The 26,357-nt window shown below is 51.0% G+C and overlaps 1 protein-coding gene and 2 long non-coding RNA genes across 7 annotated transcripts in view; 1 reads left to right on the forward strand and 2 right to left on the reverse strand.

Moving 5' to 3' along the window:
- Positions 1–5: 5 nt before the first annotated feature.
- On the reverse strand, positions 6–8,624 carry LOC118973453 (uncharacterized). 3 transcript variants are annotated; one of them, XR_012126162.1, is made up of 3 exons: positions 8,502–8,624; positions 3,616–3,771; positions 6–3,147 (listed from the first exon to the last, which is right to left on the reverse strand). It is a non-coding gene; the product is annotated as an uncharacterized lncRNA (long non-coding RNA). The 3 variants fall into 3 exon arrangements; XR_012126163.1 differs by lacking the exon at positions 8,502–8,624 and adding an exon at positions 7,575–7,675; XR_005062798.2 differs by lacking the exon at positions 8,502–8,624 and adding an exon at positions 7,459–7,574.
- Positions 7,578–25,312, forward strand: LEMD2 (LEM domain nuclear envelope protein 2). 2 transcript variants are annotated; one of them, XM_037023813.2, is made up of 9 exons: positions 7,578–8,360; positions 10,025–10,065; positions 13,179–13,254; positions 16,421–16,497; positions 17,381–17,460; positions 19,092–19,237; positions 20,254–20,355; positions 20,433–20,535; positions 22,665–23,733. In XM_037023813.2, exons 1-9 carry the CDS (start codon positions 7,679–7,681, stop codon positions 22,666–22,668), a joined length of 1,311 nt encoding a protein of 436 aa, XP_036879708.1. In that variant the 5' UTR covers positions 7,578–7,678; the 3' UTR covers positions 22,669–23,733. The 2 variants fall into 2 exon arrangements, with proteins under 2 accessions (XP_036879708.1, XP_017525274.2); XM_017669785.3 differs by lacking the exon at positions 22,665–23,733 and adding an exon at positions 23,740–25,312 and having other exon boundaries at positions 7,591–8,360.
- The window catches only part of LOC118973454 (uncharacterized), a 56,439-nt gene continuing 47,548 nt past the window's right edge, over positions 17,467–26,357 (reverse strand). For both annotated transcript variants that reach the window (XR_012126164.1, XR_005062799.2), the window contains exon 7: positions 17,467–17,618. This is a non-coding gene — a long non-coding RNA (uncharacterized lncRNA). The remainder of the gene's footprint in view (positions 17,619–26,357) is intronic.

Here is a 26,357-nt window from a genome sequence, read left to right on the forward strand (position 1 = left end):
AACTCTTTTTAATATTTTAATTTCCAAAGGTCAGACTCAGGTGTTGCCATAAAAGGGGAAAAACAAAATTCAGAGGGAGTTGCCCTAAATGGTGCATACAGCAGCAAAAGCTGTGCCTTTGTAAGTTCTCTGTTTAAATATTAACTTAAGACTCATGGAACTGGAATGTCTGTGCCAGTCCTTCCACTAGTGAGGAAACTGAGGCCCAGAGAGATGGCATTTTTTTGCCCACACACTGAGTCAGTGGCAGACTGTAAGTGTGGGGAAAGGACACCTCGGTGCAAAATACCTCTAAAAGCTGAAATCAGTCAAAGGGAGAAATAAAGTTTAAAACCTGTTTATTGCTTACAAACTTCAGTCCCAGTCCGGCCCATCTCTCTCTCCTGCTCCAGCAGCAGCAAAACTGACCCTCCTCCTCACCTCTCAGGTACAGAGAAGCCCTCCCTGGCCCAGGTAATTACCCACTGATATGGAGATAAACTCTCCACCCCTGAGGAATTATGCAAATCTACTAAAGCCATACTTCTCTCCACTCATGAGCTCCTGTTGATGTGCATATGTACTAAAGCCAGGTGAAATATTCTGGATAAATTACAATTTTACCCACAGGCCCCCTCCAGAAATCCCGCCTTACAATTTACTCGTTCCCCCTCTTCTGACCAAACTAACGACATACAATAGCAACAGCAATAAAATCCTGATAATCCTCAAGCCACAGGATTCAGCCTATGCAGATTAAGTAAATGTAATTTGCAGCACAATCTCTCACTAAGCACAAAATATGTTTCTACACTTGTTTACTCATACCTAACAACCATGCTAGATTACTCACAAAACTTTTACCAAACATGAGACAAAGTCAAGCCTCTCTTTAAGCATTTTTTTTCTTGATAACAGCAATACAATCATGGTAATTCTCAAGCCAGAGGATTCAGCTAGGTTCAAAGTCCTATGCAGATTAAGTCCAAAGCTCATCTATTTCAGCCATCACACTGGCAGCTGCAGCCAGGGGGCGCATCCAGGACACAAGGAATGTAGAAGCAAATAATCGTGATTTAGGGGGGTCACTTTGCTGTTATTCCAGGAATACACAGGAGGCCAGCTTCCAGGCCTTTTCCCCAAGGTGCCAGAAGAGCCAGCCATCACCGATCCATGTGTTGAAATGTCCAGGGCCACGTCTGTTTTTATTCCTAATTGTTGCACCCATTCTTGCAACACATATCCAATAAAGCAGGTGCCTTGATAGCTCTCAATCACCAGCAACCAGCCATAGGCTGCAAAGAGACACTCTAGGCCCCTCTTGGTGGTTTGCCGATCTGCACAACATGCAGGGCACTCCTTCTGGGATCGGATGACTTCTTCAAAGGTCAGTGGCAAGCCCCACCGTTGGGCCCACATCGTCTTTTGCCCCACATGCAGCAAATGCTGATGAGCCACTGGGCCACATCAGAGGCAGGCTTTCCTTCTAGCCAGCGCACCTGGGTCAAAGCATCTACTTCACCATTCCCTGGGGATGCCAAAGGCAAATGGCCAGTCACATGATATATGGTAGGTGCCTGTGCCACACCATTCTGTGGCCTTTGGGTCCAGTCTCTCACCCACCCCGCGATGGGATACGTGGTTATTACCTTGGTCAGAGTTTTTCCAGAGATGGCCTCCATAGCCAACAAGGCGTGGTACACAGCAGCCAGTTGCTTCTCTATTAAGATGTACTGGACCTCTGCTCCTTTCCAGAGTTGTGACCAGGCTCCAGCTGGCAGCAGAAGCAGCAGCAGTGGCAGAAGCAGTAGCCTTAGGCTTGGGCCACAGGCCAGGGTTGGCGTGGCCAGCAGCAGTGGTGGTACCTCCATGACCACACGAGTGTAGACACATGTCCCTCCATGCAAACTCCACTTCTCCCCATCATTTCTTGGGGCAGCCCTCCCAAAGGTCACACCCATTATAAGATTTTGGGTTCAGAGAAACCCTGCCAACTGCACCAGATATAAGTCCAGGGAAAGGAAATCCTGGGGCAAAATACCTCTAAAAAACAAAATCAGTCAAAGGGAGAAATAAAGTTTAAAACCCGTTTATTGCTTACAAACTTCAGTCCCAGTCCGACCCACCTCTCTCCTGCTTCAGCAGCAGCAAAACCGACCCTCCTCCTCACATCTCAGGTACAGATAAGCCCTCTGTTGCCCAGGTAATTACCCACTGATATGGAGATAAACTCTCCACCCCTGAGGAATTATGCAAATCCACTAAAGCGGTACTTCTCTCCACCCTTGAGCTCCTGTTGATGTGCATATGTACTAAAGCCCGGGGAGGTATTCTGGATAAGTTACAATTTTACCCACACAGAGCAAGGTCTGGAATTCTGGTCTCCTGGATCCTCTTCCACTTTCTGTTTACTGACAAGCTCAAGGTCTAATGGGCCAAAAAGTTTTAAGGCCTCTGCACTCACCCCCTTGATGATAACTTCTAGCTAGCCCTTTAACCTCAATGAACCTTTGCAAAAGCAAGGTGGTAATATCTGCCTTGAGATCTGGGGACGAAGGCACCAACAAAGAGCAAATTACTATTATTATTATCACCTTGTGACTACATGCTCCAGTATCTGCAGCAAAATTACACAGCCAACCCAGTTATTTCTGCCTTCTAAACAAAACTGGATGGGAAATTTCAGTCTAATTTAATTTTACATTAATGAATGTTCATTTATTTATAAACTGGGACCAGATAGGCACCACAGCTCCCTCCATCCATAGGTTACCAACAATTAGACACAGTGCCTGTTCTGGATTTCCACCCACCGCGACCACTGTGAGGGCTTAGCCACAGAGAGTAGTTCGGGAACAAGAAGACCCCAACGCTTAAAACGAATCTCTTCTGGGGTGCTCTGAATGTTCCCGAGGAACATCCGAACCTTGCAGGGGACCCAGACCTTGCACACTACACATTCACATTCAATGCACGGACTGATCAAGAGCAGCTGCAGGTTCCCTGCAAATGCGGCCAGGTAGTAAATGGGGAGAGGGGGCTGCACAGCATGTGGGGAGAGAAATGAAGACAAGACCCAGGAATCTATAAAGCATGTGGTTGGGAGCAACTGGGTCCAACACTCCTCCTCGTCCTTCTGGGTTCCACCACACCAGTTCACTCCATTATCTGTAAAACACCCCAAAAAGGCCAGGGAAAAAATGCTCATGGACTCTCTCCATGGAAAATAGAGATTTTGTGGGTTTTCCTCACCTGCTCAGATCTACAGTGAAACTACCTTCTTCCATCACCACCAGGAAGGGGGGCCCTTTCTGGGGGGGGACCCCAGAAGGCTCCATGAAATTTTCCTTAAGATCATCAGATTAAACAGCAGTGCTGAACTCCGTGGAACGGAGGGAAATGAGATACTGAGGAGACTGTGATGGTGTGGTCTGCACTTTTAAATATGGAATTGGTTCACAACCAGGGTACCTAGCAGGCACGAGGATGCTATCGATGCTGCAGAACAGCCCTGTTCAGAGCTCAGCACTGCAGCCAGGTTGTCCCCGTCCCTCACCTGGTGGTCTCTGAGAAGCTGAGTAATGAGCCACAGCAGGGAACCAGCCACCACCTGCATCAGTATGCACTGTGCCCCACCTGCTTGTTTGGACATGGTGGCTCCTTTCTTCTCTCATCTTCCTCCTTCTGCTACTGTTCAATTTCTCACAATCAGCTCAAGTGATTTTTTTTCTCCAACGAGATCCTCCAGTTTTCAGGACAGCTGACTCAATTGCTTACTGGACATGCACAGCCCTGGAAGAAATTAAAATTGGGAGGAGGTTGGGGAGGATTCTGAGCTGGGCTGAGAGAAAATGACCATGTTTTCCAAAACAGAAGTAAGAGAGACACACTCTCGGTTAAAGCTATAGACTGCCTGGACCAGGACCCAGCCAGGTGGGGAGATAGGGAAAGTGCCCAGAGGAACCAGCTGGGTGAGGACACTGCTCCTTCTCACATCTCACTGAGGGTTATCCAGCAAAATCTGCAAGAATCTATCCAGATACCTGGCAATTAGAGAGAGTTACAGCTTACCCTATCTTGGTTTGCAATGTACTTTACACTTAACAGGACCACTGGTAATTACAGGGCAACCTGAACCTAGCTTCACAAGATGGAGATGATGAGGTATTTTCTCAGTAACCACATCAGTGTGATTCTATAATTACTGAGCTATGCGGATTCGCCATGAAATTGAATAGTTAAAAGCAAAGAGTAATTGCCTGATACCTGTACTCTGTAATTTAGTATAATCTAATCATGGACAAAGCTCAAAAGAAAATGTTCTGAAAGCATTATGTTTTTCTTCATACACAATTTGTTATTGACACTGGGAAATGTATACTATGCTTCTAAAGGAACTTTTACCAACAGATATCAAAGTGTGAGAGTGGCAAAAAGACAGAGTTTTGTTTAATTTTCAGCTGATTATGAAAAGCAGGTGACATAACTGCCCATTAAACCTTCTGGCTTTTCTCTGTGACTTTATTTGCCCCTTCACTGACCTCGAGGGGATGAAAAAGTGGCTCTCTCTCCCACAGGACAGAGACGAGGCAGCAAGGAGCTGGGCAGTGCTGGGGTCCCATTCCAGTAAAACTGAGCCCAAGATGGCACCCATTCTGTCTGCCCTTTTCAACCATACTCTCCCAGTGCACTCTCCCGCCCCGCCCGTGACACCGTGATGTGGTCTCAAGCAAGCCCAGAATAGTTAAGAGGAATGCCCGAGGCTAGCGAGGAGGTGGATCAAGGACGAGTCCATGGTCCCCGAGTATCTTTTATCTTTAAGGACCTGATAAATGTGTACAGGGCTTTTTGCAGGAAGCGAAGGAGAATGAAAGCACTAAAAGATTTATGGCTGTTATTATTATAAGGCTCTGCTGAGACAGAGAGAGGTCAGCAGGACACAGGCAGCATGGTAGCCCACTGGGAATCCGGAGCATCCTCCCAGCGGCCCCTCACCTCTACTCAATGTGTGGATGTGGTTACTAAGTAGATTTAGACTTTGGAGCTTGTTTTTCCTCTTCTGTCTTTAATAAATCAGGAAGACAGACCACAGCCTGAGCTGCTCACCTTAAAAAAAACCCACAACAAAGTGATGAGAAAGGAGGGCATGCAGGGCAGCGTTGACTTTGCAGTATTGCCCTTTTCTTTAAGATATGCATTCCCGTACTCCACGGGCCCAGAAGAACCACACTGAAGACACAGAAAGGCAGACTCTGGGAAGGCTCAAAAGGGCCTTATGGGCAGCTCCTGATGGGATTGTGCCGCAAAGAAGCACTGGAGCCAAGCCTGGCAGGGACAGTGAAAATCAGGATACACAGAAGGGTCGGTGAAGGAACTGTGGGGACGGTCACTTACAGGAAATGAACAGGAACGAGCTGACTTCACTCAGTTGGTAGGAGGGCCTCAGGGGTGGAGAATGTTGGCAGAGGACCCAGAAGGGGTTATCAATCTAGGAAGGGGCAGGACTGGCATAGGGAGTCAGGAGAAAATGGAAAGGCTGGAGACCTGGGAGGAACTACTGACTAATGAGGTTTCTTCTTGGAGCGGGTGGGGAAGGAAAGCACTGACTGGCAAATATGCTGTAAGCGGGGGCACATTACACCAAAAGCCTGTTAGACCCTGAGGCACAAATTCAGTGACACCGCAAGCTGCTGCAGAGGCAGAAGGGTGGACCACAGGGGGCAAAAGGTCACAGCTGCAAACATGATGGGTTCTAGGCGAGCAGGAGGAGAGCAGGGTTGGGGGACTGTGGGCAAGGAAGGGGCTGTGGGTCATTTGCAGCAGGGTCCCCAAACACAAGGAAGGCTGACAAAGCCCACACTGGGGACCATGCTGGGGGAGGCTCCGGTTCAGTACATATTTTTCAGTCGCCCTGAGATCCATTGTGATGAAACAGACCATAACTCTGTGAAATGCTGTAATGTTAACTTTGTTTAAGCATCAGTTTCAAGCCCTCTCAGAATACACAGGGCCAGTATTGATGCCAAAAGGCTCATTCTTTAGATATTGAACTGCACAGCTGCAAGGAGTTGCACAAATGTTACCAACTCATTTGTCATGCAAACAGTGCTTCAAAAAGAAATAAAATACTATTATGTGGTATATGTGTTAGGCAATCACTGTATCAAATTCATGTAATTCCGTGCAAACACAGGCAGAGAAAAGGAAAACAACACTTGGTGAGAGAATTGCACCACATGGGAACTGCTAAGTTGGGGGAAATGGAGAGGCTAACAATGGAAGCCTGACCAAGCCGAGGCTGTAATTTTCCCAGCAGTCATGGCCAGTGTTGGAACTCCTGTGGTACAGCCAGTGTCAGGAAAGCCACTGGCATAGGGGCCTTGCTCAGGGACCGAGGGAGGGGGTGGGGGGAACCCGTGGGGAGAGCTGAGTGATGCGATGGTAAGGGAGGATAAGTGAATTAAAGGCACATAAATGGAATACAACCTAATAGGCTAAGGCCTGCCATTACTGTTTGAGAAAGGGAGTTGATGAAAGATAAGGAAGGAATACAAAGAGGGAGACTAATGTGGAAGGAAGACTTTGAACCTTAGCTCTATTTCCATTTGCCACCACTCCCCATGTTCTCCTTAGGGGTTTCTCAGCTAAAGATCTTCACACAATCAAATGGAGTGCCCTTTGGGAGGTTCTATGCACTACTGCTGCACAGTTATGGGTTAAGTATAAATACTTTCAAGTTCTGTGCCAGGCACTGTTCTAAGCAGTATAAATTACCTCTTCTAATCCTCACAGCAACTCCACAATGTTTACTGGCCAATAGGCTAGAAATGTTAAGTGGATCGCACATCTAATAGTAGTGGAGTTGGGATTCCAAAGCCCCCAGCCTAAATCCACAAGTGACACAAGACTGTCTCTGGGGTCTTCTACCCATCTCTCCTGAAAACCCCACCATCCAGACACATGGCCTCCTCCCAGGAGCCTGAACTGCCCGCTGGAGCCAAGGGCATTTGGTTCTTTTGCCCCCTCCCCTGTGATGCCAGTCCCTCTCCCTTGAGATGTAAGGTTCTCCCAGCAGGGGGCCAGCGTCTAACCTAGGGCAGGGCCTGAACCCCATCAGTGCTTAGTTCAGAGAGTGAACACTGGAAAATAGACCTGCCAGCCACTGCCTGAAGTGGAACCAGGACTGGAGTATGCCTGGGGTCTACTCCACGAACCAAACAAAGCCATTCCCTGAGCGCACGTGGGATCACACATCGACCCGAACCACAGAGACAGGCCAAGGATCCAGTCTCCCCACACTTAGCAGTGGCTTCTTTCACTATCGGGCAATTCATCCATTGAATCAACACTTTACTGAGTGCCTACTGCTAGCCAGGGACCGCGCAAGGGGCGGGCGATCAGAGATAAACACTGATTGGTCTTACAGACGAGGCGAAGGGGTGAGCAAGGAAGAAAAGAAAGAAAACAAAAACTCAATACCAAACACCCTCTGACTCGTCCAACATGGCGGCCTTAACGGCCGAGTCCGACCTCCTCATCATGGCCGTCCTGTCGAGGAAGGCGCTGACCTTCTCGACATGGCGCGTGTAACCGACCTTCCCATCATGGCGCGGGGCCCCGCCCGTTCTGCCGCGGCGGCCGGCGGGAGCAGTTCCGGGTGCGGCGCGCGCCGAGGCGGGCGGGGGGCGGTGTCCTGGCCATGGCCGGCCTGTCGGACCTAGAGCTGCGGCGGGAGCTGCAGGCCCTGGGCTTCCAGCCAGGACCGATCACCGACACCACTCGGGACGTCTACCGCAACAAGCTGCGCCTCCTGCGGGACAAGGCCCGGCTGCGCGGCGAGGAGCGGCTGCGGGAGGAGGCGCCGCTGCGCTCCCGGCCGGCCGCGACTTCCCTGCGGGCTCAGCCCTGGCTCTCCCCGCCGGCCTCGGGCTCGGCCCACGGGACCCCTGGGGGCCTCGGCGATTTCGGAGCCTCCGCGGCGTCCTGGGCCGGAAGCCGCGGCCTCGCCTACCCTGCCCGCCCTACGCCGCTCCGGCGCCGCGCCTCGGTCCGCGGCAGCTCTGAGGAGGACGAGGACGCCCGGCCACTCGACAGGGCCGCGTCAGGCCCGGGTCACGCAGCCCGTCGCTGGTGGGCCGCGACCCCGGCTCCGGCGCGGCTGCCCTCCGCCCTAATCGGCCCCGACCCGCGCCTGGGCCTGCGGGCAACGCGAGCGGACCCAGCCGGCGCGGCGCGGGCCCGGCCCGAGGTGGGGAGGCGGCTGGAGCGCTGCCTGTCCCGGCTCCTGTTCTGGGCCAGCCTGGGGCTGCTGCTCGTCTTCCTGGGCATCCTCTGCGTGAAGATGGGCAAGCCCTCGGCGCCACAGGAGGCGGAGGACAACAGTATGTCCCGGGCCGGCGCAGGGGAGGGCCCTGGGCGCGCGTGTGTCCACCTGAACAGCCACCTGTGCCTCTCAGCTCCAGGCCGCACGTTCCCGGCCTTGTCAGTACCTCGGGCTGCCTTATCTCCACACCTTGACTTACCTTCCTCCGGCTCTGGGAGAAGAGGGCCGGAATTCCTGCAAATGCAATAATTTCTGTCTTCACTTTCACCTGTTCTCACTTTCTCTTCTAACCCTCCTACTAATCTTTCAACCTCGTGCTGGCAGTAACGTTCATTTGTAGTCACTTCTTCCCCAACTTCTGTTTTCCCTCCCTGGAGAAAGCCACACACCCCTCTGACAAACAGGTCCACCCCCATTCCATTTTGGTTCTTCCTTTTAATCTCTTGCTTATTCACACATTAGTGCCCATTTGAAGGACCCCTAGGTTTGTTTCACTGCCCACAGATGGCATCTGGTTGGGATCCCAGTTTTGTAGCACCAAAAAGGCCATATGGTCCACTTTGGGCCACAGGGCCCTCATTTGTCGAAAGGTTATAATAGCCCTGCTTATGAGAAAAGTGTGGAAAACACTTTGAGAGTTTTAACTGATACAAAAAGAGGCATTTATCGTTGCTTGCCGTGCCTTCCTGGGGTGTGTTAGGAGGGAGTCCTGTGAGTCAAGGACGTTTACAGCCCACTTCTGTCCACACTTGGTTACATGATTAGACATGCCAGTAAGAGGTCTGCAAGATACAGTAATTTCCAGAATGTTTGAGGATTTGTATGTTTTCTAAAAGAAATTTGCCTCTTGTGTAATTCTGGTCTCTAGTCTGACAGGAAACAACAGATAATTTCTTTATAAATTTAAGTATAAAGCGACACTGGTTCACCAACTTTTAATGTTCTTTGCAAAGCATAAATGTAATTAATATGGTTCCCAGCCTTGATCCAGGGCCACATCTTTCCACAACTAATAGCAATGGCTAAAATGCAAGGAAAAGCTGAATTTTGTCTTAGCTGTTGCAGCAGATGGATGTTTGGGTGTATGAACAAGTTTGTGGGCATGCAATCCCAGACTCATGCACACACCCAAATAATTTTCCTGGCTATGAGAGCAGTTTATCCACCTACTGGAGAAATTAAGCAGACCCGAGATGTCTGGTACTGTACTGGTACTAAACTATACTGGTGAAGTCAATCAAAAGGGGTGTCATACTCACCCCTTTAAGATGCAGCTCTCAGATATATACTGGGATTTACCTGGAGTTCCCCTCCCATGATGGTATTAACCCCTATTTAACATATTGCTTACAGTTTATAAAAGCTTTGTGTATGTTGTCTTATTTGAGGCTAACTCCCTAAGTAGGGAAGGCTTTATTAATCCCAGTTTACAGATAAGGCAACAGAGGTTCGGAGTGGCTAAGTGAGTTGCCCAAGATCCCATGACTAGTGATTTTCAGCACAGACTAGGATGCTGTCTTAATTCTTCATCCAGCACTGAGAAACCCTTACATTTTTACTGTCAGTATTTTAAAATACTGTCTTGTGCCTCATTTAGATGACATGTTCCTAATCCCCTCCCTTATTTATGTTTTGCTTCCCCTGAATTTTGAGTGGTCCTTTTTTGTATTCTTCCTCAACCCACACTTTTAATTTCCTATGTGTTTCTTTTCTTTGACTCAGTGAAATTATTGCCAGTGGACTGTGAGAGAAAAACTGATGAGGTGAGTTTGAGTTTCTCTAGCTTTTGTTATTCCTACCAAGGATGTTAGCCTCCATCAGGAGGTAAACTTCCCCAGAAAAAGATCATGATAGGGTCATTTTTCAGGAATGCTTCCTGTAATGTACCAGAATCACATCATGTTCTGTGATGTTTGTGTCAGACTCAATTGTGGCGCTGAAGGAGTACTTGAAACAGAATTGAGCTCCCAAGATCCAACTCTGGGCTTGTAACGGAAGCTCTCCCATCCATCACAGCACTGGGACTTTGATCTGCTTAAGTTAATCTAGGGGGCTTTAGTAGGTTGTGGTTGAAGGACCTGTCAAGCTCCCTTGCTTTGGAGGAAGGGCTGGCCCCTTTTAATTATCAGAAGGCCATGTTCTCAAGTGCATATTCTCTTCAGTAGTATGTTTGTGGCTCTGAAAATGCTGTTCTGATTTGAAACATCATGAGGCAGGAAGTGTTTTAATTCCATATGACATGGAATTAGCCCTCTTAGTCTACAGATTTGTTTTATGAAGCTTTAATGTTACCTACAAACAATATTTGGGGAAGGTGAGCAGCCCCATCCATTTATGAGTCGTGAAGGCAGTATTAGCGAGGAGTTGGGATGAGTACAGGAGTAGTCTGGGAAAGGTAGGAGGCAGTAAATTTTCAGGTCGTAAATCCTACCAGGAGGAAGCTTGTGCTGCCAGAGGGCACGACTTAGTAGTCTAATTATTAAGTGCAGTGCCAGGCTGCCCTGAGCCATCAATATCTCTGGCAGCCTGGGGGCTGAGAAAGAAGCAACCCATGACCCTTACGCTGCTGTGCTGACCCTTACTCACATTAACGAAGGGGCGTCCTGGTGCAGGAAACCTGTTTTATTTCTTTGGCTTCTGCTGTGTCATATTTGGGGACGTTTTATTACATTCACTTATTGCATTCATCCACCGAACAAGTTTGCTTCCCAATTGTTTTGTAAAAGTAGATTCATAGTAAATTTAATCTGCCTTCTGTCATAAAAAGTGCAGTTGATGAGTAGAGGAAGTGGTCCAGAAATTTCGGCAGTGGCCAGAGAGAAAACTAGCATTTTGAAGACTGAAAACAAAAATGAAAAAAACACTTTTCTGTAAGAGTTCTCTGATGATGTTAGTTTTGTTTGTGCTTTAATGAGAAAAGGGCTTCCTGGCTTCTGCTTCTTGGTCCTTCACCTCTCTAAACGTGTCAGACCCATAACTGAATGACAGATACGATTCCCAGCCCTCCTCTGAGCTGGATACACTCACATCCCACCTGGCGGACTAGCTACTGCTAGCACCAGAGCATCGAGAGGCAGGGCCCCGGGCTGTGTCATTGCAGGCCCGGTTGAGCTGAGGTTTCAGGGTGGGCCCTTGGCCTTCGTGGAGAGTGCAGCGGGAACAGACAGATCAGGAGGCAGTTCTTGGCTTTGGTGAGGCTCCTGCTGCAAGTATCATTCTCTGTGTAGCTCAGGCTCACCCAGAACCCTGACGGGCGTCTGAGTTTCACATACACGTGTTCTTTCACTGCTCAGCCAAGTATGACACTTTGCATTTTTCTTTCCGCCTTTGTGCTGCTGAAACGTGGGAACAGGACGAGAATGGGTGTTTTGTCTTAATCATGCCGTGTCGTCGTCTGGTACCTTCCGTTCTCCTGTTCTCCTTAGGTGGTGTCAGCCCCGCTTTGCCTAAATGTCAGTGAATTTGGAACACAGTTAATTGTTACTGCTTTTTGTCTGGTTGTGACTGTAATAGGTGTTTAGTATAGAAAAGGTAATAATGTGACAGAAAATCCCCTGGATTCTGCCACCAAGAGATAATCACCATTAATGTTTCCAGGACATCTTCCTTTCCATCTTACCTCTGTGTATCTGTGTTTATACAGTTGGAATCTGGATGTACATTCAGTTATATTTAACACTTATTATCAACATTTCCCATGTCATTAAATAGTCTTTAAAAAGTTGGGTACCTAACTCTAACTGTAGACATCTGAGTTGGTTCTGAATATTTACAGTTATATGTATAAATCTGGGTTACATCATTTTGTAGCTTGTAAAGACTTTGAGGTCTTTAGGCAACATGAGCGGACAAATGTTGGCATTTGGAGACTGTGAGAAACCAAGTCCCTCACATTACAGATGAGGGCAAAACACAAGTCTGAGAAGGAAAGCAACTTTAGTTCCTTCTGTAGTTGCAGGGCCAGCCCCAGAACCTAGGCCCTTGACTTCTGGTCCACCTACTGACAGCCCCGCAGAGGTCCTACGTGTGTGTGTTGGTGGGGGGGATGCACGGTAGGCTTGGAGTCGTCTGCCAGACTCAATCTGGCCCTGCCCCTTAGGAGCTTTGGATCCTGTGGCCAATCCAAGGACTCTAGACCTTGGGCTCCTCACCTGAGAAACTACAGTACAGTAATGATTGAGGTGAGGATTGGGTGTGCACTCACATCACAGTATCTGGCCTGACCACCACTCAGGGAAGAGCAGTCTTTTTTCAATGTTCTAAGTCCACTATGTCTAGCAAAATGGCATCAGTTTTGTTACCGGTGCTGGAGGTCTAGATACACATATGTTCCCAGTCCTGTTTTCCTAGGCAGATGACCTTTTCCCCCTTCAGTTTCAAGGTTTCTAGAAATTTCCCACTTCTAGGGAAATCCAGTGCAAGATTAAGCATTTGCTGCAGATAATCCACAGGCAGATTGTAGATACTCAACTCCAAAACCAGACAGGAATGGCTGGAGAGGGGACAAGACCTCAGTGCAGCATTTGCTTCTTGCTTCCCTTGCAGGATGCTGGGCCACTGTGTTCCCCACAGCCCCACACAACAGCCTTGATTCCAATAGGAACCTGCGGCAGAGGCCAAGAGTCTCCAGGGTGGCAGACCCCTAGTTACTGTGCCTGCTTTCAGCCCTGCCCTGCTTTTCCAGTGTTCCTTTTCAGGCAGTTAACCCAACATTTATCAGCCCTGTCCCTGGGCCCACCACTTTGGAGAACTTGTTTTTATTCCTTAGAAGTATGAGGTGTTCTTTGCTGCTTAGTATTTGACAGTGTGGCTGAGGAGGTGACACCAGACAAAATCCCTTTCCTGCTTGCTGACCACCTGTCCTGTGCCCTTCCAGTTTTGTCAGGCCAAGCAGAAAGCAGCCTTGCTGGAGCTGCTGCATGAACTGTACAACTTCCTGGCCATCCAAGCTGGTGAGTAGGTATCGGGAGGCCTGAGCTTCCTCATGAGTGGGTTGTGGGCCACTACCCTGGTTAGTCAGGCCAAGGCTGGCAGCTGAGACACTCTTTGGCCATCTCCCAGATATACTCAGAAACTTGGGTCTCACCTTCCTCACTTCCCCACTCAGACACATCTTTTTTAACCCTTGCATTTGGGCAAGACACATTTTTTCTCAAATCCTCTTTAATGGTCCCAGGGATCCTGTGCATGCACAGGCCTTTCAGCAGATGCACCCCCTTCTCCGGATGCCCACCACTTGATGCTTTGGGGGGTCCGTTGCATGGCAAGGTACCAGGCCCCACCCAGGTCTTCTCAGAGTCTGGGTCCTTCATCTTGGAGGGCCTCCCTGTACCAGATGGTCAGCTAGCCAGACAGAGAGGCCTGTGCAGGTAGCAGGGGTGTGCAGGTGCCCCAAGCACACTCAGGCCCATCCAGCCTTTCAGGACCTGATGTCACTTCTGGTCCGGATTGCCCTGTGCAGCTGCGGGACCTTGGACAAGTCCCTGATCCTCTCAGGCCTCAGTCTTCTGTCTGACCAAGTGATCTGGGATCTCTTTTCTTTACAAAATGAAAATCAAGTGCTGTACTCAAGGAGAGAGCATTCGTAGCACCCCCATAAAATAACCCCCTGAAAACTCACCCATCTAGAAGGTTCCCTTATTATTTTATTTGGTAAATGTAAAGGATACAAGAGATGTCACCTGCATTATTGTCCTCCCACACCTGGTGTCTAGAAAGCCTTCAAAATCACTTGCTGGTGACATAGGCAAGTATCCAGGGCTTATGCCCCATGTTAAATATACTTAGCATGAGAACCAGACAGTATTGTCTTACAAGATGTTCAAGAGGCACCTCTTACCTGCTGGGCCAACCCTTCCCTAAGAGTGTCACTGGGAAGAAAAGGTTGAGTGGACTTGTACTGGGCCCTCAGTCTTCAGGGCCAATCTTGTGAGCCTCAACTCTGCCACCTCCTCCCTCCTGGCTGGGGGGAGACTGGAGGCAGGCAGGGAGGCATCTGAGAGCTCCTCAGAGAAGCAGGAGGAGTTGGGGCTCACAGCATCACAGTCGTTGTGGGCATTTCTCTGTGGCCCAGGTGCTTGGAATATAAATTGGCCTAAAAGGGTGTTCCAAACCTTAGGGACTCAATTGTGGCCCAAGGATTGGCAGCATCGCATTGACCTGGAGCTGTTGGAATTGCAGAGTCTCAGGTACCATCCCAAACCTACTGAATCAAAGCCTGTGTTTTAGTAAGATTCCCAGGGGATAAAGTTGAGAAACTCTGCTCCTAAACTGACTCATAGTAGACAGTTCTTCACCCTGTCCTCTATATGTGGTCCTGGCTTATGCCATCCAGGGGCCTGGTGCCTGCTGTCTGACAAGCCTAGCAGGGGCAGCCCTTAGGATATGGTTCTCACTGAGACAGGACACAGGGGAGTAAGGGCCCTCTACGAGACCACATTTTCTTCCCCTGCCCTCTGTTGGAGACCAGCTATGGGCAGGGGGCTATGCTGGCCTTTGCAGGATATATGATGACTCACCCCAGGCTCCTGCCCACATGCTGCTTGTGGTCTAGCAGAAGAGATGGGCCACCTACCTCCCTGACCACTGGGTGATATAAGATGTGATTGGATGAGAACCAAGAGGCCAGAGGTTCCAGGAGGCAGGTTGCCTTTTAACTGGAGCAGTCAAGAAAGTGTCCCAGGAAAGGTGGTATTTGTGCCAGGCCCTGAAGCCCAGGTAGGATTGGTTATATATATTGGGGGGAGGTGGGGTCAAAGAGGCAGGAAATTACAGGGTCAGGGATGGAAGCCGTTGGCTTCATGGGAGAAGGAGAGGCAGAGGAGTGGAGTTTGGAAAGGTCTGCTGGGCCCCACCATAGACAGCCATGGATGCCAGGCCACCTGGGCTTTATCCTGCAGGCAGTAAGAGCTAGGGAGGCTTTTCAGCAGGGGAGTAATGTGCAGAGAGCCAGGAACCAGGACGGCAAATATGTCAGCAGCTTGAGTGCAATAGTGTCACTGAAGCAGAATCATCTTAAAGCTTTGTTGAACAAACATGGATGAGAAAGGGGGTTGGAAGAAACAAATCAGGAGTTCGTGATGGTCCGAGCAGGCCTAAGCCAGGCAGACAGTCTGGGTGGGGACAGGAGATGGGAGAAGCCAGCTTGGTCTTGGGGGACACAGCAGGGTCAAGATCAGCTTTGACATAGGATGATGGTCTTCAGTTTATCGTCTAGAGTATTACCCAGCCACTCCCTCCCCACCACATAGACACACAGGGACTGGCCTTCTAAAGCCCCCCAGCTGTGCCACATCCAGGGCAATCAGGCTCTGTGCAAGGTTAAGGATGTGCATGCCTACCCTATGCTGTTCCTGCTCTCGGGGGTCCTTGGGAAGCAGCATGTGGTAGGTGGACCACAGCAGGCAATCAAGAGCCAAGGGCTATGGCAGGTCTCTCCAAGTCCAGAGTGATTTGGCCAAATGATTCTCCCATGAGCTGGGGAGTTTTTTCACAGTAGGTAGCCTTGGGCTGGTCCTGGAAAGCTAGACAGGACTAAGGGAGGGCACTAGCTACATCCTAGGTGGGAGCTGGCATCCACGGTGCTCAAAAGGAAGCTGTCCTGGAGCCTTGCCAAGGCCCCAGTGCCCAGCACACAGATGCCTTCTTTGTTTTGTCATTTAGGACATCCACCCAGCACCCCCCCAAACAGTGGGCCTGGCTTTCCCGGTCACCTGCCTGTGTCATGGTCAAAATCTCTGCAGTGCCTATGGCCTCCCTGCCTTTCTTTGTTCTCAAGCTTTGTTTATTTATAGTGCCATTCTGGTACCTTCCAAAGCTAGCTGTCTGATCCTTTTAGGGATCAATTGCAGACAGACCTTGGTATCAGGCAGCTTTTTAGTCATTTAATGCAAATCGCTGCACTGCTTTGCAGGTCAGGTTTTAATGATCTGGAATCGATCCAAGCTAAGTGGCTTTTGATCTTGCTATAGAGCGAAGACGCCCCACAGAAACCAGAGCCACCGGCCACATTCTCCCAATCAGAGCTGATGGCTTGATTCTTGCTGCATTTTTTAGTGTGTTTCAGAATAACTTTTTTCACCTCTACTTCGTGTTTGAATGTGTGTTTCTTCCTCTTAGGTAATTTTGAATGTGGAAACCCAGAGAAGCTAAAAAGCAAGTGCATTCCTGTGATGGAAGCCCAGGAACACATAGCAGTAAGTAGGCTGCAGTGCTGACCGTTCCCAGGTGCTGCTGGGGCTTTTGTATTCATCGTTCAAGCCCGGAACTGTTTTTTTCCCTTTGCATTTTGTGTTGACTTTTTGGTTTTTTTTGTTTTCCCTTTATTTTTTTAACTTTGTTGAATGTTAGGCTCCCTTAAGTTAAGGCAGCAGTAGGGGTGACTGGACCCAGACTGAGCTCTGAGCCAGAGCCCAGCCTGCTGTGGGCATGCAGACCATTCACCGCTGGCCAGCTACCCCTTCCTTCCGTGGCCCTGTTTCTTGTTCTTCCTTTGGTTTGCTTTTCCCCTCTTCTCAGCAGCTTTAAGGTTATGCTTTTGACCTGTCCATTCTCTCCCTTGATTACCATGCAGATTCTTCAGGGTTCATTTGATTTTCCATGTGGTCTCAGGCTGATAGAATTATGGATCTTTGGAGCTGGCAGAAACTTCTGGGGTCACCTAGTTCAAATGTCATTTCACAAATAAGGAAACTGAGAGCCAGAGAGGGGAAGGGACATGCTCAAGGCCACACAGCTGGGATGCCCTGGGCCCACACTTCTTTTAGTTTTATCCAAGATGAGCAGCCAAGCTCTCTGGCCTAATGCTTTGGTCATTAAGAAAATGTTTTTTCTTTTGGTTGCCTCAGACCTGCATTATTTCCCTGTGTGTGCTTCCACATCACCCTTTCTGGTTATAGCTGCTTCCTCAGCCCTTGTCTGCCCCTGATTTCCTGCCTGCCACTTTGCTGTGCATTTAACAGAACAAGGGCTCTGGGGCATGGGGAGGACACAGGAGATGGCTTCCTTAATCCAGCAGAATAGTGTTCCAGCTGCTCCTCCCTGACACAGAGCTAATCTTCCCCTGCCCCCCACCCACAGAATGTGACTGGGAGCTCCTCTGCCAGGTTTGAAGCTGCACTGACCTGGATACTGAGCAGCAACAAGGACGTGGGCATCTGGTGAGTGTGGGCAGGCGTCATGAGCTGGTGGCACAGCCCTGGGTGCCTGTGGCCGCTGTCTCTATCCATCAGCTGACGCCTGGGCTCCAACAGAGGCATCTCCATCTGAAGTTAGAGGATGGATCTTCCAGCTAAGTTGTGGTGAGCTAGGCTTGAAGCTGGATAGCAGAAAGAAGATGCATTAGGAATGTAGTGTAAGGAGCAGTTGCAGAATGAAACTCAAAATCCAGGTGTCAAGATGTTAGCCTGGTGTCTTGCTAAACCTGTTTCAGACAACTCATGACCTTTTAATTCACCACCCCACGTAGTTTGCTGGAAAAGACATTTTTCTCAGGTGCTAGTTTTGTTCATTCATAGATAGAATAGTTCTGTATTTTGACTTCACTCAGTATGGAAATTGCAAAAGGAAATACTGAATTTTATTCTGACTGGGCAGTTCCACCTCATTCTGGTAGCAGAGATAGCTGAGATTGCAAAGAGAGTGGGCCCTTTCAACTGCCTGAAAGGCCCCATCTGGCTGCTCATCCCAGGGTGGAGGGCACACCAGCCAGTGGCCGGCCATTTGCGAGTCCCTGCTAGAAAAGCATTTGCTTCATCACCCCCTCCCATTTCTCTGGGTTTATCAGGGTGTCTGTTCAGGTTACAGCTCCTGAAATGAAAACACACTGTAGAGTTTTGTTCTCCTCCTCCTCTTTAATCCAGTCAAATTACTAGTTCTATCAACAGTGTATCCAGCAGAAGCCCTTGAGGAACTTCAACCTAAAGCTTGATAACTGGATGCATGGCACAATTAAAACTCATTGGCTTAAAAAAAAATAAAGCTTCCCCGAGTGGCTGAGCAATCTTTCTGTTAAAAAAGGTGGAGGAAAGTACAGATTTTATCCTCTGTCATGCTTACTGAAGCTGCCAGCATAGAATGATGGTGATCACCTTTTCATGTTGCAGAAGGCACCTGGGGGTGGCTGAACCCAACTCGGGCAACCAGTGCTAAAAGCGGGTTGTGAGAAATCAGGGCACTTCAGGTACTAGCCAGTCCAGTGTGCAGTCCCGAGCATGAGATTGTCCTCTAGGTGGAAGAAGGTGCTGGTGTTGGCATCCCCCTGTGCCCTCTTGGGGTAGCCGGGACAGAGGCGTTGGGGCTGAGGCCTGACCTCAGCCTGGAAGTTTTCATTCTGTTGAGCTACGAGGCACCCTGTGATCTTTATACTTAAACAGCTATGTGCCTTCTCATTACCAAGGAGAAGTACACCCTCCCAGACTCTGTCTTTCAGTTCTTGCCATGCAGTGCAAAGCCAGTGATTCAGTAAACATTTCCATTTCTCTATGCTGGGAGGTGGGAATCCAATTTACAGTTTAATCTTCCGCATGCTGAGATGGGCTGTCAAAGACCCAACAGAGGGGGATGTCACTTTAGCGGTAGGGGTTTAAGCCTGCTGCCATCTTTAAAGCTTTATTCTTTCTAAGTAGCCATCATGGGAAATTTCTGGAAAGCGTGCAACCAGGATACCGAGTCTATTTTATAAGCAAGTAAAAGCCACAAAGCCCCTCCTTCCTCCTTCTGCTGAAAGTGGGGCTTCTACCAAGGATCCTCTGAGCCTCTTCTGAGTTTACAACCCTGTGTCCTGTTTCAGGTTGAAAGGGGAGGACCTGTCGGAATTGGTGACAACTGTGGACAAGGTGGTCTGCCTGGAATCCGCCCGCCCCCGCATGGGTGTTGGGTGCCGCCTGAGCCGTGCCCTGCTCACTGCTGTCACCAATGTGCTCATCTTCTTCTGGTGTAAGTCCTTGGCCACCCTTCTCACCCTTGTCTCTTGCCGTCGGGACTACCTGCCCCTCCTGGGAGCCAGCTCAGCAGCTTCCCTAGGCCTAAATTACGGAAACCCAGGCCCAAAGGGTGTGTTTCTGTGTAGTGCACCTGAGGTCTGTCTGATAAACAGAGATGAACGAGTCAGCCTCTGCCCTGTGCTGCCTTTACCTTTGGAGGCTGGTGGTGGGAACATGAGGATAACTAGAAAATATCCTTGATTCAAGACTGGGAACTGTCAGCATTCCTGAGAGGGAGCCTGGCTGGGGCCAGGCTTCACCCGTCCTGGGGGCCCAGAGTGCAGGCCACTCTGAGGAGGCCATGCAGCTGGAGCTTGGCCTAATTCCACTCCCTGAACAATGTAAACACCTGGGAAGCTCCAAATACCTGATGAAAGCAGGAAGAACCCAGGGCACCAAGCTGAAAAGGAGAGCAAAAGCTTTTTCTCCCAACATCAGCAGCTGCCTTTGAACAGAGATCTCAGGATGTATCTGACGGCAAAAGGCCGAGTCATACAAACTGCCGGCTCTGCAGAGATAGCCGAGTTACAAATCACAGGCCATCTGGGCGAGCACACAACTCCCTCACCTACACCATCAGGCACAGACATCATTAGCAGCAGCAGCATCTCGGAATACAAAGGGCCCCGGCATGTATATATGTATGAAATGCCGTGTTCTGGTCCCCAAGGGAGGAGATGAAAGCCCCAGAATGAGGTTGGGAGGTGCTGAGATCTGGATGGCTGGGGATGCCTCTGTGGTGACAGCCTGCAGGAGGAAGATGATCATTTAATAGCCTGTCCTCCTGCTGCTTTTCTGTGTCCTTCGTTTCCTACTTACTGGCCCTGGGCCTCACACACAGTAGGTACTCCAGAACATATCTGCAGCTCACCACAGCCTCCAGCACAGCAGCCTGCTGTATGGAGTCCCAGCATGTGTTAGAATGCTTGAAGCTGCATGCGGGATTAACAGTGCTTTGTTCCCTCCCAGGCTTGGCCTTTTTGTGGGGACTCCTTATCCTCCTGAAATACCGGTGGCGGAGGTTGGAAGAAGAGGAACAGGCCATGTACGAGATGGTGAAGAAGATTATAGGTGTGTGGCCCCTGGTGAGAAGGCTACTGGCACCTTCCAGAAGGTCCTCGCCCTAAACAGTACCCTTTGTCTCACAGATGTGGTCCAGGACCACTACGTGGATTGGGAGCAGGACATGGAGCGCTACCCATATGTGGGCATCCTGCATGTGCGTGACACCCTGATCCCCCCCCAGAGCCGGTGAGTCCTGGGTCTGACCCTGCTGAGTGCCACGGCAGAAGGTACAGAGCCTCCATCAGTCATGCAGCAGAGGGAGGCAAGCAGTGTATCCTCCAGGGTCATGGGCCTGGGGGCATGCACATCCATGCATCCTGCCAGTCCTCCAGCACTCAGCCTTTCAGGGCCCTCATGGCCCAGTGCCGTGCAGCCACAAGGTGCAGAGGCATGGTCCCCTCCTCTGCAGAGGCAGCAGCGCTGTTAGTGCTGAGTGCTCGTACTGATTGGGTGCCTTGGGTGGCAAATACCAGAGCCGTCTCTCCCCCAGCGGCTCAAAGCAGGGAAGGACCTGATGAGTTTCCTTGAGTGGAAATCCTGAGTTCCAGGTGGGTTACAGGCACAGAACACTCAGGTCTCTGATTCCATTTCTCTGATTATTGTGCTTCTGCCCTCCATGGATGTTGTCAGCTGGTTGGAGTTCCTTGTGGTTGCAGCAGGTGGCCAGTGGCAGCTGCAGCATCTGCCTTGTCACAGCCAGCAGGAGCGATCTGGGCTCCTATTGCTCTCATAAGTAAGAGAAAACATTCCCAGAAGCTACCAGTGACACACTCCTTGAGGTTCTGCTGGCTAGAATTGGTTACTTATCTATTCTTGAATCAGTCAAGGAGGAAATTGTTTTTCAAACTATTTTAACCATGACCCACTGTCAGAAACATGGTTTGGTTCCCACACACACATGTGCATACATGCAGCTGAAAGCAGTTTCACGGCAGTGAGTGGGGTCAGCATCCAAGGCTGCATGGAAAGGGGTGGCAGGCCTCTGTCATGCATGACTCCAGGGGCACCTTCCTCCTGGGCTGCAGATGCTGGATGGATCCCTGACAAAACCAGAGGTGAGCTGGGATTAGGGTACAGGCCCCAGGAGACAGCCAGCAGGGCCTACCCTAGTGTTGGCTTAGCTGTGGGCCCTGGCCAGGTGCCACCATCTCTGGAGTGATGCTCAGCATTCACACTTGCTGGATGCTCACTACAAGCCGGGCACTGCTCTGAGCCTCCCACAGGAACACACTGACTCTTGATCCTCACCGTGGCCCTGAGAGGCAGGAACAATGGTTACCCATTTTACAAATGAGGAAACTAAGGCACAGAGAGGGTAAGGAACTCGCTCAGAGGTCCACAGGTGGTGGCATTTCTGTGCTCCCATTTCCAGGCTCCATGCGTAGGGTCGTCCCTTTCTCTGCAACCCAAGAGAAATTGGAAGAGTATGAGATTCAAGAGCCCCTTTTAAATTGAAAGTGCTTAATAACTCTCATGCCCACCCCACTCCCTGGGAAGGTGCGGGCAGGATGCTTAGAGCAGACTGCCTGGAGTGTGGGACATGTGCTTTCCATTGGTTGCCAGCATGAGGCAGCCACATGGCCCTCCAGCTCCTCCGAGGGAGGCCACTTAGTGTATTCAGTTTCCCACCTAATTCCTAGCCTGCTAGGAGTCATCATGTGACCATGGGCTAGTTTCCTCATCCAAAAAACAGGTAATACCACTGCCTTGCAGAGGGCTTTGGTGAAGGGAAGCTGTCATTCTTTCACTTAAACGTTTAGTGAGCACCTACTACCTGCGACACTGTACTGATCATGGGGAGGCAGTGAAGAGCAGAAGTAGCCCAAACCCCTGCCCTGCTGGAGCACTGGTTCCAGGGAGGAAGACAGGTAACAAGAAGCATAAGGAAAATGTGCACCATTAGGCAGTGACAGGCCCTAAGGTAGTGGGGAGCAGGGGTGTCGGGGAGATGGCCTCACAGCTCACTAAGTCAGTGAGCACCCCACACCTGAGCTCTCATCAGAGGGCAGCCATATTGCTTAGGGTTAAATTACATGCCACACACATACTCAGTAAAGCCAGGAGTGGCATTGCAGCTTGTCTCAGGCCTGAGCCACCACACCTCAGCTCCTGTGCCTCAGGAGAGACCACAGACAAGCGGCCACTCCACAGGTCTGACCCCCGTATCGTGAACCCCAGGAGGCACACACCCTGTTCACTCTCAGTCTTGTGACTCATCTCCCACACCACCCAATCAGTGTGGGCAAGCTTGCAAATCATACTGTTGAATTAGCTCCTGCCAGCCTGACGTGGGGACACTCGGATCTGTCTTACAGATGAGGGCCTGCTTGTGAGGGACTGAGGGAGATCTGAAGAGCATGTTTGGTGAGGAAAGCGGCCGCTGATAGCAGCAGGCTCAGGCAGGCTTGTTCAGTACCTGGTAATGGGCAGCCCGGGAAGGAGGGTGCGGGGAGACACTGGCCCCATACTACTCTGGCTGTCCCCCCCTGGGCATCCAGCAAGGGGAGCACAGTCCCCAGGGTAGGTGTAGTCTTGCCAGACCAGTCCTGTGGGGGCTGTGGGGTCATGTGACAGGGCCTCAACAGCCCCACTCTGCCTCCTGACTCATGCGCCACCTCAGGAGCTTCCCTCCACTTGTCCTCCCTCGAGTTGCACCTTCCTGCTCCCACATGTGCGTACTCACTGGCACTCTCTCCAGGCGTGGGGTCCTGGGGAGACCGTCTGCATTGCTGACAAAAGCGGAGCTCATCAAGCAAAGACATCAAAGCAGCCCGCCCTGACTTCCTATCTAGTCTGGAGGGGAAAAGAGGAAAAGGGGCTGTCCAAGGGGATGCAAGGCTCTGGGGACCCAGCAGTGCAGGGACTCTGGCCTGAGGCCCAAGGCCAGCCCGTGGGGCAGGGGCCCTACCCAGTAGCTCTAGTCCCAAGGGCAGTTCCAGCCTCTTGGCCTCCTCAGTTGGATGCTTAACTCATCCCCACTCCCCAAAGTCTGGAGTTTGGGCTCAGTAGCCCATGGCCACTCTTTACATGGGCGTTATAAATGCAGTCAGCTCTGGTGGTGGGGCTGCCTGGCTAGGGCTCCTGCAGTAGCAGGTCCCAGCAAGGGTTGGCCAAGCCCAGCACAGCCCCATCCCACTTGGACACCTTGGGGTGCTCCAGATACCTCTGGCCCCTTCAGCTCCCTTCAATTGAATGCTTTTGGAGGAGAGAAGGTTGAGGAATCATTTCCCAGTGGCTCAAGAAATTTCTCTCTGCAGGAGTCCTGTTAGTACTTGACGGCTTTTTCTCCCACAGATAAATCCTGTGTGAGATCTTAGAGCTCTGTCCCCATTTGTACAGAGGGCAGCCACAGGCCAGCTTGCCTGCTAAGCCTGGCCCCTCTTGTTGCAGGAGGCGCATGAAGCGGGTCTGGGACCGAGCTGTAGAGTTCTTGGCCTCCAGTGAATCCCGGATCCAGACCGAGTCCCACCGCGTGGCTGGAGAAGATATGCTGGTGTGGAGATGGACTAAGCCCTCTTCCTTCTCTGACTCGGAGCGATAAACTCCAGACAGGGGCCTGTTCCCAGCCAGTCTGTCCTGGGCCAGTCCCCGTGAGGGGCATGAGAGGGCCACCAGACCCACCAGTGCTGAATTCACACTTGCCTTGACTTTCACCCTCCTCGATGCTGGTTCCAAAGTTCTCTCTGTACAACTCTTCACAGATGAGCTCAGTAGGAAAGTATGGGCTTCTTTGAAGGGCAGAGGGGAGAAGCCAGAGGCCAGGTGGGTAGCTTGTTCTCTGCATTGGTCTGAATCCTGTGCCTCGTTTTGCTGGCAGAAGAGGGGAGAAGGGTTTGTTTTTCACGAATAGAAGAGCAACAGCTCTGAAACCCTGCAGAACAAGTGTGCACGTCAGGTGGGCTGGAGCTTGTTCACCATTGGTGAGCACTCCGCAATGAGGTGGGCCTCGTGCCTGTGGGAGGTGGGTCGGGACAGTGAATGGGGCAGCAGGGGTTGGGGTACAGTTTGTTCCATGTGCCTTTGTGGGGTGTTACGTGGAAGCTCAAGGGTGAGGGGAGAAAGCCTGTCCTTCAGTTGGATCGGGCCTCTTATCCTAAAGGGGGAGGGTGCTAGGAATTAGGACAAGTACTATAGGAGAACTATCTAGAAATGCCAGGCCCCGGCACATGGAGCCCTCAGGTCAGGAGGAGTGAGCCGCTAGTGTGGCCTCCTGAGGAACGTGGAGTAGGCACTGGGCCCAGAGAGCAGAGGAGGCCGGGGTTGCCATCAGCCACCATGTCTGCAGCCCACCTGGGGGCAGCCTCCCAGGGGGGCCTATTCAGTTTTGATCCTTCCAGAAGTTGGAGTTGTAGACCAGACCTGTATCCGCAGCACGCTGAGAACGTCGATTCCATGGCCGTGTGGTCACCTGTCCTACTGCGACCACAGCCCCCGACGCCGGGGCTGTTTCACGGAACTTCTTGCGCAGCATCGCCACCTGTGCGCGGCGAGGCGCTGTGGCCTCGCCGCTGCCCCCTGCTGGCCGCCCGAGAGCATGCTTGCGGCGCCTCAGTCCCTCTTGGTCCCCGCCAGCCCAGGAGCCTGCGTCGCGTGATGCGTCTCCAAAAACCTGGACGGGGGCCCCAGTAAAGTGCAAGGAGCCTCAACAACGGAGTCTCATCCGCGTGTTGTCCTCTGCGGCGCACAGGAGAGGGGGCAAGGGCCCGGCCTGCCACTGAAAATCACTAGGAACCTCTTTCTGGTATTACTGGTACTTTTTGTTTCCTTAATAAACCTCCAGTCGCCCTCATTTGAGCAATATTCCCATTTCCTCTGATGTATGGATGATCACTGGGGCTGGAATCCGAGCTCTAGCCCCATGGCAAAGAAATGCCATAATCAGGCCCCAGCCAGAATAAGAAACACTGCAATGGCTTCACTATCAGGTTTGAGACTGTTGGATAAATAAACTATTAAAAGTGGATGTGTTCCTCATCCGTGGTTTTTCCCTGTCCCCCAAAGCAATGTATAAGGAATGGCGACTTGTGTAGTTACTAAGCCCTGGCCTTGGGGAGGTCAGCTGGAAGAGAAGGGGTGTTCTCTGGGCCCTGGACTTCCTACTTGGCCTCGGACTCTCTGTGACAGTCCTTGGGAAACTCTTAGAGCCTTCATTATATTACACAGAGTAATGACCCCACCCTGCAGGGTGAACTCAGGATAGCCACCCAGTCCCAGGGAGTGGGTGGCAAGGAGTGGAGTTTGATAGAACCTCTTGGCCCCATTTCTGCCTCCCTCAAGGCTTCAGAGGCTCTCCAGGGGTGCCCTGGGAGGGGAGAAGGAAGCACAGAGGTGGGGTGGAGCTCCTTGGCACCTGGTGACGTCCTCTGAGGAGCAGGAGGCTGCTGCTGGCAGCAGACTTGCCTCCTCCAGGGCCACACCACTGGGGAGAGCACTGAGTGCTGCCTGGGGGACTCCTGCCAGCAGGAATGGGCCCCCCACAAGGCAGGCAGGCCTTCCCAGGGCAGGGTTTGTGGGTGTGTTTCAAGGGCCCTCCTGCTCCCCTTCAGCACTGCCTCTAGCAGGCTTGTGCTGTAAGCTGCAGGCACTGGGCTTGGCATCAAGATCCACCCTTCCTTTCTCAGCCCAGGAGGAAGGCAGCCTCCGAGGTGCCAGCCGCTCCACCATCCTGCCGCCCCCATCCACACCCGTCCCACTAGCACCATCCTGCTATCCTCCCATCAGCTAGAAACGTGGTGGGTAAATTGATGAAGGACCCAAAAACAACCCGGAAAAAATGAGCATATCCTCCCCTTTTTTGTTTTTTCAGTGAAAGATTTTCCCTCTGCTGTGTTTTGTCTTAGCTGAGAAGGGAGCTAATGCAGGGCTCTATTTCTGTGAATATTGGGAGAGCAGAGCAGATCAAAATAAATGAAATAACAAAAGGCCCCCGCCAGGCCGGCCCCTTCCTTTATGGCACACTGCTGGGCTGGCACAAAGGCCCCGAGGTGCGTCCTCAGCCACAGACCTCA

This window comes from Manis javanica, chromosome 16, assembly GCF_040802235.1.
Source record: "Manis javanica isolate MJ-LG chromosome 16, MJ_LKY, whole genome shotgun sequence".
NCBI lineage: Eukaryota > Metazoa > Chordata > Mammalia > Pholidota > Manidae > Manis > Manis javanica.

What these genes read in the sequence shown, in the direction of transcription:
- LEMD2 (XM_017669785.3), top strand. Translation starts at nt 7,679, where the DNA reads ATGGCCGGCCTGTCGGACCTAGAGCTGCGGCGGGAGCTGCAGGCCCTG. An exon ending in ACAGGAGGCGGAGGACAACA is followed by an intron (nt 8,361 to 10,024) that starts GTATGTCCCGGG and finishes TCTTTGACTCAG; the next exon opens with TGAAATTATTGCCAGTGGAC. An exon ending in AAGCCCAGGAACACATAGCA is followed by an intron (nt 16,498 to 17,380) that starts GTAAGTAGGCTG and finishes CCCCACCCACAG; the next exon opens with AATGTGACTGGGAGCTCCTC.